At 48.7% G+C, this 15,028-nt stretch overlaps 1 protein-coding gene across 1 annotated transcript in view; it reads right to left on the bottom strand.

Moving 5' to 3' along the window:
• The window catches only part of HUNK (hormonally up-regulated Neu-associated kinase), a gene marked incomplete at both ends in the record, with an annotated part of 57,321 nt that extends 43,660 nt beyond the window's left edge, over positions 1 to 13,661 (bottom strand). The window contains one exon of the mRNA XM_082337620.1: positions 13,389 to 13,661. Coding sequence (XP_082193746.1) covers positions 13,389 to 13,661 — 273 coding nt within the window. The remainder of the gene's footprint in view (positions 1 to 13,388) is intronic.
• Positions 13,662 to 15,028: the final 1,367 nt, after the last annotated feature.

Raw genomic sequence — 15,028 nt, forward strand, 5'->3', positions numbered from 1 at the left:
GGACAGCCCCCTGCCTTTCCACACCCCCCCCCCCCCCTTCTTTTTTTCTCTCCCCCCTCCTCTTTTTTTGCCAGTCTACTTCTGGCAGACCTGCTGGAGATGATGCCAAGCCAGAGAGCAGTGCTGACTCTCAGCACCGTCCTGGGCCACAGGAGGCCTGGTGCACCCTGACCATTCAGATGAAGTTCAGAGCCACACGCTACAGGGTGCAGCCAGGGGGACAGTCAATGGGAAGGCCTGAGTCTTGGACTTCTGCACCTAAACCCACAAACCTTTACTGTCTGGTTTAAGCTTAGAGAGGAGAATGAGATGAAGAACCAGAATAGATATTTTACAGCCATCGTTAGTGCAAGCCCACCTCCAGCTCTTTTTTGAAGTGCCCAAGAAGGCTCATGCAATGAATTCATTTTCTTTTCTGCCTTCCTTTCAGTGATAGCTGTCTGGCATCACTTGTAGCTTGCTCTGTATTTACCACTGTTCTCACCACAAAAATCTGAGCTTTTCAAAACCGGCTGGTGATTTTGGGTGGCCAATTCAAATCATATTAAACAGACCTAACTTTGAAGCCTGCACAGTTGTCAGCACAGTCCTGAAAGCAATCCCTTCAAGGGTATCTCAGTTTGGGCAACCAACCAGCTTTTCACAACTGAATCCAAGGATTAGAAAATGCCAACTTCATTCACTGGGTAGCATTTATTCTTTCCTTTAGCTGTTACAGCTTAGCAAATTTTACAGTACAGCAAAGGAATAATTTTTTTACATAGCAAGTTCCAATAGCTTAAGAAAGCAAGCATTAAAGAAAAGGATCATCCGAGCAAATGCATACCAGAAATCAATAAATTGTACACCTTCAGAAAGGACCACACATGTCCCACTCGGGACAGAGAGAAATCACAGCTCTTCTGTTAGGACCGTCAGACACAGATGAGTCTGGACACCATCACAGGAACACAAACTTAGCTTTCACCATGGGACTAAACACAATGAAACTGTAAGAAAGGTAACATGCTTGCTGTTAGGCATTTGCCAAATTACCTTGCAGCCCATACCACCCAATTCAGAGAAACTGTCTAAAGAGGCTCCCAGGGTGGCATTTTTGGTGGGACTCCCTTCGGCTATGCTACTTGGCTTCCCAGTTCCCTAACAAATATTAGCAGCCTACTCACCTTTCAAGAACTGCTTTCAAAGAAAATTGCAGAGCATTTCTGAAAGTATCACAAGAAGGTAATCACTTGCTAACCATTCTGCTTACAGCATAGCCATGCACTTCAGGGAAGCCAGCAATCATTCAAACCCATAGCAAATGCGTAAAGGCAGACTCTTCCACAAGAATAAGGCCTGTCCTATTTATCAAGGATAGCAAAGCACAATCATTCAGCGATGGCCATCTGATATCTTTTATATTTGCCTTGTATGCTTGCTACGAATGGAATCGGGGGGACAGAGGTTGAGTTACATGTGAGTGCATGTGCACATATAGGCACTGTGAAAAGGCCGCTCAGTAGGTAAACAATTAGAGATGCGCTGAGGTTTTACGTTAAACAAGCAGTATCATCTCTTTGCTTCACGCTTGAGTGGCAATGTTCGGTCTTTGATACTTTTTGTATCTGCTCCTTGTAGGACAGCTGAATATATAGTTTTTCTTTTGTATTTGCTCTGACATTAGTAAAATCATCAATCAAAAAAGGTAGAGAGGAGTCACTTCTGTTAAAATATTCTCTTCTCTTCTAAGTCTCTGACAGCACAAGCCAAGAGTTTTGAGCTTAGCAATACATAAAACTAGCTGCTGTAGAGACGAGTACAGGATAAATGTCTCAGTAGGCAGGAGGCCACTCTCTCTGTTGGCAGAGTAGACAGAGTCAGGAAAGCTTGAAATCAGCCCCTGAAGAAATATAAACTCTTCTAAACAAGAAAGTAGTTCCAAGTATGCTCACTCACATACTTCAGATTCAAGGTAGCTTGAACAGAAAAGAATCAAATTGCCAGGGGACAAAAAGAAAATCTTACCATTATCTACAACCCAAAGACGACAGTATCCAGCAATGCAGAAAAGGATTCAGGAGTACTTTAGATAAGCAAATGAACGTAAGCCCTCTTGATGCCACAGCCAACTTAAACATAATCCCTAAAAGCATAAGCAGGATGTATTTGCTGAAAGTAAGAAAAGGTATTAATTACACCTGTCCAAGGCACTGGGAACTATTATTAGATTACTGTATCCAGTTCTGGTGCCAGTAAGTAAAAAATTATGTTAAAGATTTGGAAAGAGTTCTGAAAAGAGCCTCAGGAGGTCCAAGAACTGTTTGTCGTAGTAACTGACTGAAGCTCAAAATATTTAATTAGGAGAATGTTAAGCACTGACTTGATGATTTTCTGCAAGCACCTACACGAGGAAAAGATTCCCGATAACAGAAAGCTCTTTAATCTAACAAAATAAAAATTAAGTTCCCAAGAGGTAAATTGGGCAAACTCGGGCTATAAACGTGATCCATGTTTTTTTAGGTGCGGTGAAGTAATGATAGAAATATCTTATCTTACAAAGATGAATGTAGATCTTGAATTTTTCCCCCCTCTCTTAAAAGTATGCAATAGCTCAACAAAACATTGATACAGATACTCCTGAAGAGAATACCGGGGCTCGTCTTCTATAGGAAGTCAGGCTGTATGATTGCTGTGATCCCTTTGGGCTTCAGTGCCTGTACATACGCGAAGAGTCTCTGGTCCCTGCAGAGAGCGGCAAGGGACAAGGCACGACACAGAAGGATGGGAGCTGACCTAGGCAAGACGCTCTGAGAGCCGCCAGCAGTCACACCAAGGGCTGTAAATTTTGCAAGCTCTCTCTGACATCCTCGCTGGAGCTCCCCAATGCAGAAGACATGAAGTGTCACGAGGAGTCATGCAAATATTGATGCTGCTGCAGACAGCCCAACTCACCCACGGCTCTGCCGCTGACTGTATTGGCACAGTCAAATTAGTCTTTCCACGGGGAGACAGAATTTTGATGTGTCAAGGCACTGGTGTTTGTAAGGACATACTATGGGGTTGTACCCGCTATGCTAAGAGCAAGGACAGACCACATGAAGGTTTTAAGACTGTCAATATTGCAAGGCTGTGTGCACAGACTCCTCAGGGCTTCCTCACACTCTGCCTTAGTGCCTTTCCACACGGTAGGGCATCCCCCATATTTCTGCAGCTCTTCTTCCCTTTTCCTCTTACTTCAGTCAGGAAGGAAGGAAACAGCGCAGAGGTAAGTGTTGATTTAACACACGACTAATGCCTTGTCTGATGGGGTCCATTTCCACAGAGCAGCTCAGCTTCACTGGAGGAGAGTCGTTCTCGGCCATCTCTCTCTTCAACATCTTTTTTACTTCACATCATATTTATGGGTAACTTATGCCATACTTCACGGGCAACTATTGTTATCCTCTCCTGGACAAGCTTCTGCACCACTGTTTCCATAAAGCCAGCTGCCCCCTTCCCTCTCATCATCTGCTTCACTCCCTTTTCAAACAACGGAAAGAAAGACTTATTCTTATCTGCTAGTGTCTCTGCCACCCGAAATAGCCAGACCTTCAGAGCACAGGGACCAGCAGGAGATGGTTTTGAGGCAAGGAGGATGCCATAATTCTGCCCCTACCCAGCTGCTCTGAACACAAACCCCCACAAACTACATTTTTCCTGGGTGCTATATGTCCAGAGTAGCAGAATTTGTACAATGCATGGATGCCACAGGGTCAGAGCACAGCCCGGGCGCCTGGGAAGCAGGAACCTGTGCGGCTACAGCACAGCCCCATCCACGGGAAGGAACACATGGCTTGCTGTGAGTGGGTCATGGAGGGGATCTGTCTCGCCTCCGGCAGAAAGAAACCAATTCCAGTGACCTTTCACCACTCCCCTGGTCAACTAATTAATGGGGTAGCCATAACTGCAACCCCCAAGGGAGAGAAGCGCATTTTTACCTCCCTGGCCTCTACAGATATCTACACAAGTCAAGAGAGATTACGCAGAGACTGATGGAAGTAGTGGCGGCAGAAAGCCAGACACAGAGGTATGTGAAGATGCGCTAAAGAGGCTCCAAAAGAAATCCTTGCGAGCTTGTCAAAACCAGCCTCTGGGCCGGAGACATCCCCTGCAAGGAGAAAGCTCATCTCTGAATGCCTGGGACAGCTGGGTTTGCCTTACCATTGACATGTAAAATATTCATCAAGTCTCGCTTTCCAAATATTCGCTGTTTTTCAGAAAAGCGCTTTTTGACCCCCATTCATCAGGTAAGACTGACATGCTGAAACACCGCCCAGCACTTAATGTGAAAACTCCTTGAGCTCAAGGTACGACCAGCCAACGGGAAAGACATTTTTCAGGCCCTGTCACGCAAGCGCACGGGGAGCCTGACGTGCGGTCACTGCAGCAGATGGAAAACCCGTTCAGACCAGCAAGGTCCTTATTTCACATCGACGGAAGTTGATGGCTGCTCACAACCCTTCACGGAGGAGGCCGGCGTGACGACTGCTGGGAAACAGAGGTCCTCCCCAGCCAGACGTGGCCCTAATAGGCTGTCAGGACAAGAAGCAGCTGCCAGAGCTGAGGCACGGCAAGGCACGGTTGATGCCTCGGTCGCAAGCGAACCATATCCCATCCAGCTGTTTCTGATAAACCATAACTTGCTTTCCTGATGCTGAAAACTTCTTCTGACACAGTGAGATGGATGAAGATCTCAGGTTACGTGTGGGGAAGCAAAAGCAGAGGAGCGATACCAAATGACATTCCTGCAACACCGATCCCTACAGAAGAAACCTGGCGGCTCACACCGCTTCCCGTTTTCCTGATCACGGACTCATAATGTGTTTCATATTAAATAATCCCCGTTTCACATTTTAGTGATCAAATGCATAACTGGACTTATGGAAGACTAAGTGTCCCTGATTTAAAGCGCTTTAATACCAATATAGCTTTATGGATTTAAGGAGGAAAAAAACGCAACAAAAACCCAAGAGTCACTGCTTTTGAGGCCCAGGTAATACCCTCCTTTGTAGTGATTTAAAACACAGCCAATAAAACATTTACAACAGTTGGGAGCCAAGGGAAGGGTGTCTCCAATAAAGTTTTTATATATAAATAATACGTTCTCTCCCTTAGCTCTGTGGACATTATTCACAGAAAAATTTGTTCTCTGAAAAAAATGTTTCCATGACAATCTTCCACAACAGGCAGAGAGCAAAGGAACTTTATTATATATAACTTATCTTTTTTTAGTTCTCTTTGTTGCAATGATTTTTCTCATAGCACTAGTGGCACGGATCTTGCACTGCAAAAGAGAAGAGCTCTGTTGGGCCTATGTTAAATGTGTTGCACCTAGAGCTCAGCAGTGCAATAGTGGAGCAAAGCATTGACAGAAAAGGAAACTTTGGTCACGGCAGCACCAGCTTTCTGTTCATTTTTTTGCAGGTGGTTTCCTTGGGGGCCCACGGTAACTCCTCCCAGACTCTTTCTGTGAGGATGAGGTTTGATCCTGCTCCCTGCAAGCACCGATCCTAAACGCAGATCTACACACAGGTTTTGCAGGGATTCACCAGCTTAGAAAAGAGTACCTCCGCCCCAGCACGGGCCCCAGAGCCATGCTTGTGATGGTGGCTTCTCTCTTACTCCAGCAAAGCTTACTGGAAAAAAATATCCAGTTCTCTTCACCAGCGTGACCTCCATCAGCCCACCAAAAACACTGACACCACTGAGTTCATACCCTTGAGGGGATCAGCCAATGGACGACCCACCAGAGAAGCACAGCAGAGGTTTTACAGAGCCACAGAATCAAGAAGTTCGGGGTTTTTGCTCTTCAGCTTATCTGAAAATAACAGCTAAACCAATCTGGAGTTGAAGTAATGCAAAGTGTAGCTACATGGCAAGCAGAAGAGTACTCGAGATGGTCTGAATCTAGCCAGTACTGGTTTGCTTTGGTTCGATTGTATCCCATGCTGCTCGGTGAGCACCAACACAGTTATCCACCTAATTCTTCTTTTGCCTAGTATCTGCCTAATCATTGGCTTTGGACAGTTTTAGATGCTTCTCCATAACCTTGAAGAGTACCGTAGTCAGCACGTAAACTCTCAGCTCATTTTTATGTTGTTGTTCACACAACACAACAGCTCAGGTTTTAGGCAGACTATGACAATTCAGTTGCCAGAAGGTTTGTCACACCATCTCAAAACTGCTTTCCTTCTGGGGTTATATCCTTGTGCAGAGTAAGCGCTGCTCATTAATAACCTCCATTTTCCAAAGTGCAGGCTAACAAATAACTCACGAGGGCAGAGGAGCAAAGATGCCTAATGTGTTATGTCCGCTGAAAAGCATGAAGCTACGGTAGCATTCTCCACCTCATTGGTGTAAAAGGAGATACGGCAAACTGCAAGATGTAGAAAGCAAGACATATTTTAATTACAGAGACGTTTATAGGTAACACATGCCTACAAAAACAGGCATACAGCTTTACATATCATTAAATATGTTAAAAATACAAAACTTGCAAGAACAAATACAAGGATCCAGATGTGAGTGTTGCATAAGAACTACACCTGGTGTCAATTCAACCTAAACACTCAGCTTCCCTCGATCCTGCATATGCCACTAAAATTATAACAGTCTATATGAAAAGCAGCACATTGCTGACATGCACTGTTAGTGTCATCCTCAAAACTGCTGAATGTAAACTTGAAAGCAGATTATCTTAAAAGGATAAGCAACTGCCACATGTGCATCAATTCAGCTCATTGCAGAACAAGTTGCAAGCTACAGCTGAAAAATATTAAAGCAATCTTCCTGGAAGACAGACGGCCCTAATGAACAGGCTCTCTTGCCTATTAAAGCCTACTCCCACTTATGCCAAGTATGCAACATAGAAAAGGGCTGGAGGGAAGAGTGTGGCTTTGTAACAAGTGCCTGATGCAACTGGTTATTCTCCAGATGAACAAACTGTTAGCAGGTGATCATATAGCAAACTGAGCGGGTAGATGCACATCAGCAGTTTGGCGTTTATTCTGCCTTATGCTTGAATTCTTGCACGCTCCATAAGACGTATCAGGGAACTCTATGCTGACACAGCAACCAACCTTCTGGTCCTGCTTCCAGCCAAGTCCTCACTGATGCCAATGCAACCGTGACACTGTCCTTCAAATCATTTTCTGAAGTATCGTATGTTAACAAAAGCATATGTTTAGTAGCTTCAATACAAATTATGCATCTGCACACACACACAGACAAACCTCTGTGAAAAGAATAGTGTCAAAGCTGTGAAAGCAAACACTTAGAAGCAAGGAAATGTCAAAATTCAGGCTGCAGAAACACCCTCATTTCATTCCCTCGGTGCATATAATTAGGAGTGGCATATCATCCAGGTGCAACAGTTGGCAGCTGTTAATAAAAGTGAACAGCATCCTGGGAGAAAGCCACCATACAGATTTGCAGTAAGCACTTTTCAAAACGAGTTTTCTTTTTTGATATAGATAAAATTTCAAAATATGTAGAGAAACAGGTAAGAAGAGAACTACTCATTAAATACAGTGAGAGAACAAACGCATCTAGGAAACTGACATACAAGTATCACGGGAGGAAGAATATAAAATAACAAATCAAATTTCAAATTAAGATCCTGTGGCTTTACCCTCTGAGCCACTGAAAGCAATGAAGGCATTCCAAGTTTCACAGTTTTACCTACAACCTCATGACATTTGAGGGAGAAAAAAGGAAAGGGCTGAACTGAAAGAAGACTGAGCACCTTAGAAACTCAGCTTTTATTTGCAATGAAGTAACTTCCTGGCCTACTTGGTTGGCAAGAGGGTTTGAAAGCGACCCACACACACACTCATGTCCCCCAAAACTCAGAAATCAGACAAAGGTAAAGATCCTAGAACTATATATGAGTATACACCAAATTCCCCAGGTTTTAAGCCAGTATTACTACTTGGGCAACCCTGGATCTTGAGCTGTGGACAAGGCTGACAACGGCAAGTCCCGGTGCAGAAGCCTTCCATGGGAAGCCCCCACCAGTGCTGGTTTCCCAGATGTAGAGCAGCGACGTTGCAGGGGGAGGCACCGTTACCAAGGGCATTAACGGGGCAAGATCTCACTTCCCAACACACCCAAAGGCCTTTGGCCACCAAGTCAAGTCTCCCTTCCCTGAAGTCTATGGTGGAAGACACAGAAAAACAGTGAATTTACTCAAGGCAAAATTAACACCATGACATGCGAAAGCATATACAGCATCGTAACATCTGCTGTTGTCTACTGGCACCACTTTTGTCCATATTTCTCTGTGTCCACTTGCCTATATTCTCTTAAACGGTTGCTAGAAGATAGAAATTGTGCAAAACGAGTCGCTCCAGCCTTTGCTTTGGGTAACAGGTCCTGATGGGCTGAGATGAGAGCTGCCTCCTCCATCCCGCCCGAGAAGGGGATGGAGGGGTCTGCAGCAGGAGGGGGCTTGCAATGGGAAAGGTGGGGTGCAGGGCCAGGGACTGATACCCCCGCATAGGGACTTCTCCATACTCTCACGGAAACACTGCTTAAACTGACAGCCTGTGCCTAGTCACGGGAAGCATTTTAGGAGGCTTGGATGATGTAGAGCAGTCACATAACCTGCCTGACCAGCGCTCCACCTCAGGTGGACTCCCTACTGAGCCGCTCCACACCTACTTAAAAGGCTGGGAGCTGCACCGCTTCCCCCCCACGCTCATCGAAAAGCACTTCGGAAGGCGAAGGCAGGGCACAAAGTTCGCACAGAAACGCGCCTGCTACGCCGGTGTGTAATTTTGCATAATGCATGCAGCACAATGTGCCGCTAGCAGGCAAGAGTCATGCAGATGCCCTTTGGAAACACCTCCCTCCTTTGAGGGGGGCCTGCCAGGGCGAAAGAGGCATTTCCAGCTCTCTGCAGGGAGGCTGCTCTGCCCACCTACCCACCCCAGCACCTCCAGGGTGCCCAAATACACCTCCTCTCTTTATTTTTTTTTTACCTCTTTAATACAGAAAGGCATTCTGAACATGAACTCTTCTGTGAAAAGGCCACTTTTAATATTAATTGCTTTGCCTTCAGAAAAGAAACTGGTAAATTGTATTTTTAGCCACTGCTTCCCACTGTTGCAGAAAGTCACTTGACTAACTGTAACTAAAAATGTACCTTTTTTGAGCTTAACAATAGCGTTAAAGAAAACAATAAACAAATTTTTTGGTGGATGAGAAATCAAATTATTTAATTTGCCTCGATGACTTTTTTGTAGCACTAAAGATTACACCTAAAAGTTGTTAAATGTAATCTCGGTTCAAGTTCGTTTAGAAGAACTTTGGCTCAACGTATTGTCAACACACTGTCACTCCGCAGTGCTGTATGGAGTTATTCGGACATTTCATCGGGGTCCACAGCAGATAACACAATCTATTCAGTCCACCAATAGAGCCTTATACCACCCCCACCGCAATGATGGCAACATAATCTCAGCTGTCTAAAAATGCAAAAAATATTATCTTGTGATATCTGCCTTGGCCCAATTCCCATCGCCCAGTGACTGACCCTTCTGAGCCCCAAGCAGAAGGCTTGAAGCAATCTGAGAGTACATTGTGCACAGGCTCCCAAAGTTAGCTGAATAACAATACAGCTAACTCAGCGGGGTTTCAGAGCCACAATTTAAAGCTAAATTGGCTTGCTCTTCATAGAGGAACTATGTTTCCTTAGGATTAGCAATAAAGACTGCCTGAGCTGATCTGACAAATCAGCCTTTTACCCAAAAATGTCAGATTATAGGCTGCGATATTTTTATTCAAAAGCAATGGAAAGAATAATCTGTTCAACATTCTCCTGTGCTCAGCTAAAATACACTTAATTGCATCAGGCACTACCAAACATTTTTCAAGCCCAGAAAATAATAACATGCCTGACATTATGGCAACATGAACCGCAAGAAGTACCGTAAAAGATTTGATTTAAAGTCCAATGCTAAAGGCGTTCATAAGGAAAGGTTTAAAAATCTCACCTTAGCTCACCCTCTCGTGCTTAGGTGCTCGTAGGAGCTGCTGGTTCCCGTCCCACACAGGTCACTCAAAATGCATCGTCCATCAAACTGCCCTTGAAGCAGCTGGTAAAGTAACTAGCGTTTGGCCCACAGTATATAACATCTCATGCTCTCTCGAAGACCTCTTTAGCTTCTAGCAATTTCAGGGTGAGGTAATGGCAGATTTTTGGCATCTGCTCCGCATTGCCTTGATTCTGTACAATGCATTGTGTCAGTGCGATGGATCTGAGCCTAGCTGGGGACTCATTAATCCACAGATTTCATTTCTAAACACACAATTTTCTGAAACAATAATGCGCATTAACTCCTCCGGAGTTGCTAAAGTCTGCTGCAAATCAAAACCTGTTTGGGCCCCCCTTACTATAGTTAGATATTTTGGTGACCATAATGGCCCGGACTCTGCCAAAACAGCTACCAGACATTACTAGTAAGACCCCTACTTTATACTATTATGGCAATTTTATTGAAATTTAGGCAATGCCCTTGCTCAACAACTGCTTTACAAGACAAAAATCAGGTGTCAATTACTTTTTTTGCTTTCAAAATACATGCAGGCACTAATCCTGGAATAATAGGCTCATAAAACATCAGCTTAGAAAAACGCAGCAATTACACTGATCCAGCAAGCTGTCCACGGGAGACGGCTTTGTTGCCACATTTTGCTTCGCTGAGCTCCACTTGTGAGCGTATGAAGTATACGCTCCTGCAGATTAACTTTTCCTCTGCAAGTGAGCAGACTGAAAGAGTATACATGGCCAATTTCTCGCTCACCCCATGGAAGGAGGGACAGCATCAGGCCCTTAGGGAGCGATCTTCTCTTGCAGCCTCTGGAGGAAGACGGTGTCACTCTTGGGGGATTCCCCCCCCCAGACAAGACCAGTTTAGGGATGGAGGTGGGTAGGGAGAGATGACAGAAGGTAACTGTCACATGCAGCTACTGATGCCATGTCTCAGACAGCTCTGTTAACTCCAGCCTGACTTTGGGCACCTGATGCCTGGAGGAGGAGGTCTGTGCTGAGCACCACTGTGACCTGGGCTCAGATGCTGGCACCGTCATACCTAACTCCAGCACCTGGCCAGCCGTTCACCAAGATTTCTCAGAAGGTGCAAATATAGCTTAATCAATGGATCTGCCCCTTCATGTATCAGGATGCTCTTGTGGAAGTACTTTGCCGTGGAGATAAACCATTTCTTACATAGAATGTCCTCTTCCCACAGAACCTCCTCTGTGACCTGCTGCTGCTGCTCCCCACCCTCACGCCGCCTCGTGCTTTCACTCCCGATCCCATTCCAACCCTTGCCAGCCTCAGCCTCCTCTCCAACACAGCCTTGCACTCTGAAAGAAAGGAGTCCGGGATAGCAGATGTTTTTCTTCTCTTCCTCATATCACAGGCAGAGCTCAGTCACCCGTGGTGGGCTCCATGTAGGCAGAGCTGCCGGCAGCTGTGAGGCAGAGCCAGTTTGGGCACGTTTCAGCTGCCTTTGGCTGGAGGCCACATGAAAGCTTGGTAGAGGAACATGCCCAGAAGAGCTAAGTGTCCATCAGCTCTCTATTGGGGGTGAAATTCTCATGTGGGCTCACGCGTAGGACGGAAAGCGTTCACCCCTCTGGTTAGAGGGAGGAACCTACTGAGATAGGACCTCACCTGAAGCAAATCATTAATTACTCTTATCTCCTATCCATTAACTCAAATTGCTTATCCATAAATACCTGGCATTAAATAGGTGGATTTTCTGGGAAGATGGACCTTTGATTAGTCAATCTGAAACTATGCGACTGATCTTTCACCCCACTGAAGTCAACAGCAAGAGCTTCCTTTGATCCCATGGTACAAGATCAGGTCAGACGGAGCTCAGAGATCATCATCCCTCTCCATAAGTACGGGCGCAGTGGCTCGCCAGGAAGGAAGTGTAATTCTCCTGGAGTTTCTGCTTGTCACTTTGTCACAGTGTGTGTTATTCAAGACATCGAGGGGGAAAGGAGAAAAAAAAAAAAAAAAAAAAAGCAGCAGGCCTGGGAGCTGAGACAGAGGGGCGTGTGGTGGGTCTTTTTATTTTTTCCCCTCTTAACAGACTGAGATAAATGTAGCAACCCAAAAACGTGGAGGTGGGAAGGGCGTGTGTGTGCATGTGCCTTTTATCAACTGGAGGATCATTGGATGTATCTGTTACCAAGGAGAAGCACACGCTTGGTAACAGAAGAGAGCAAAATTATTTTTTCTGCATTCCTATATGATAATAATCACTAAGCTTATCATTTTTCTCATGAGGAAATTCAGAGCCCTGTATTAAGTTTCACTCCGTGACAAATTTACTGGAATGAAAAACGAGGAGAAAAAAAAAAAAAAAATATCCACGAGCATAGGAATGCAAGCTGCCAAGATGCAATCTTAACAGCAGCACGCTTACAGTGCTGCTGGAGCTGGAGGAAATTACACTGTACTCAGCTCCGCTGGTCCAAGCAGCTTTCAGTAACAATACGGCGTCCGGCTTTGGGTAGCCCTCTGTTAAGGATCTGATAAAACAGAGGCAGAAGTCGGATAGCTCAAACACGAGCAGCACAGCTCTTTATCGGGGGGGTCCTAGAGGGCTTGTCCTTGCTCTGTTTACCGCCCAGCCAAGCCCCCACTACTCCTTATAACGCCGTGACATGTCCTGATTGATGGATAAAAGCCTCCACTGAAGGCTTCTGGATAATAAACAAAAAGCAGAGACCCTCCGCGGACTTTTCTTACAAACACCCTGGGGAAAAAAAACCATCCAGGGCGCATCTCGCATCTTTTTGCCGTGCAGCGATATCAACAACTTTTAATCGCACGAACGGTACCCCCTCCTGCAGCCACGGGCAGCACCTCCCATCGCTGCGATGAGCAAGGAGTACCTACCTGTATGTTACCTACGCGCGACTGGACCGCACGCAGTGACTGGTCCTCAGCAATGCGAGTCTCGCCATTAAAAACACATTTCCGAGCAAAAAATAAGCAAACAAACGGGGGGGGGGGGGGGGGGGGGGAGAGACAGGGCAAAGCAACTGAAGTTGGGAAGCAAAATTGCAGCCACGCAAACCTCAGTAGGGGAAGGGGAAGCGCCCGCCGTTTCCACGCCCGCAGCGTGCGGCGGCGCCGCGGGGAAGTTGGGAGAGGGGCCCGAGGGGAGCGCCCCGCCGCCCCCGGGGAGGTCTCCTGCTGCGGGGGGCTCGCCCTCCCGGCCGGCAGAGACCCCGCACGCCCGCCTCACGCCGGCAGCCCCCAGCCACACACACGCACACACGCACTCGGCGGGGTGCCGGCAGCCGGCCGGGGGTGCCCGGCGGCCCGGCTCCGGGCGCGGTACCTTCTCTCCGGTGAGCACATGCAGCCCCTCCCGGACCTTGGCGAAGGAGCCCTCTCCCAGCTTCCTGCCGATCAGGTAGTTGCCGACCCGCTTGGTGTGCTGGAAGTCGCGGAGCCGCTCCCGCGGCGCCGCCGCCGCCGCGCTCAGCCAGGCGGCCAGGAAGCTGCCCTCCGCGCCCGCCGCCGCCTTCCGCGCCTCCCCGCCGCCGCCGCCGCCGCCGCCCGCCACCGCCGGCGGCTCGCTCAGGAGCCCGTCGCCCGCCGCCGCCGGCATGCCCGGCCCCGCCGCTGCCCCCGCCGCTGCCCCTCCGCCTGCCCCCGGCCCGCGGGGCGGTCACCGGGCGGGCAGGAAAGTTGCTCCGGGGAGAACGCCGCCGGCCAGGCTGGGGCGGAGGAGCCGGGAGGCGGAGCGGGGCTGGCGGGGGGCCGGGGCTGGGGCGAGCCGGCGGCGCGGTGCCCCGGGCCGCCGCCCCTCATCGGATCCGGCGCCTCCCCTTCTCCCGCCCGCCGCCGCGGCCGCTCTGCCCCGCGCCGGCTGCGGGCGTGAGGCTGCCGCGCCGAGCGGGGGGGGGCCGGGGGGGGAGGGACCGGCGGAGGCGGGGGGAAAGGGCGCATTCAGTTTGAGTTTGCGGTAATTTAATCCGCTCGCGGGCGGCGGGAGCAGATGCGATCCAAACCCGGCTGGCCCCTCCTGCCCCCCCCCCCCCCAACTGGGGGCGGCAGCGCAACCCCCTCTGGCATTGAACCAGGGGTCCCGGCTCCCGGGCAGCGCCGTGACTCCGTCTGCGTGTGGCTCCGTGTTATTGCTGCCCGGGAGTATCTTTTGTGCTGCTTTTCCCCACCTCCCTTCCCGAGCACGTCTGAGTCTGTCTCAGCCCCGTGTCGGGGAAACGTGCTACCGCGACGCGGTCGTGACCGGTCCCGCTCCCCGCCTCGTTCACCCCCCGCTTCTCCATCTTATCCCTCCCGGCCCTCTGCTCTCCTCTGCCGGCGACCTCCCCCTCCTCCTCCTCCTCCTGTTTTGCAGCGCGGGGTTCCTGGCCGAGCCCCCCCATCGCCCCACCGCAGTCTGCATCCCCCAAATGCTCTCCGGGGCTTGGTGAACCTGGAGAGAGGAGGCGAGCTGGGCACCCAGCCGCCGCAGGCTGCGTCCAGGGGACAGTCATTTCCCCACCGGCCTTCCCCACCTCGTGGAGAGGGAGAAGAAAGGGGAATATTGCCGTTTGCACTGCCCAGCCCCCTTCCACCTCGCTGGGGGCTGCGCTGGGAAAGAGGAGGCGCAGGGGCAGGGAGGGAGGTGGGACAGCGCCGGCGGAGCTGCCCCGCTCCCGGTTTCCGACGGTCAGCGATGCTCTGCCCTGCTTTGAGCTTCCGCCGGTCAGCGGTGCCAGCAACCTTCAGCTCATGCTGTGGACGGTCTAACCAAACGATTCAGTCATTGCAGTGCCTCAGGGCTCATAAGGATTTTAACCTAAAACCTATCTTTAGCGTGATATCAGCAAGAAAGTAATCACAGACCCCTGTTTAGCTTTAAGCTTCATCTACGTTTTCAAGTTTTGCCCGCGTAGTTGCGTTAGTTAATACTTTGAAAAAAAGAAATCACGCGCACCCTAGCAGATGCCAGCTATGTCAGCAAAACCT

This window comes from Platalea leucorodia, assembly GCF_965183815.1.
Source record: "Platalea leucorodia genome assembly, chromosome: 2".
Classification (NCBI taxonomy): Eukaryota; Metazoa; Chordata; class Aves; order Pelecaniformes; family Threskiornithidae; genus Platalea; species Platalea leucorodia.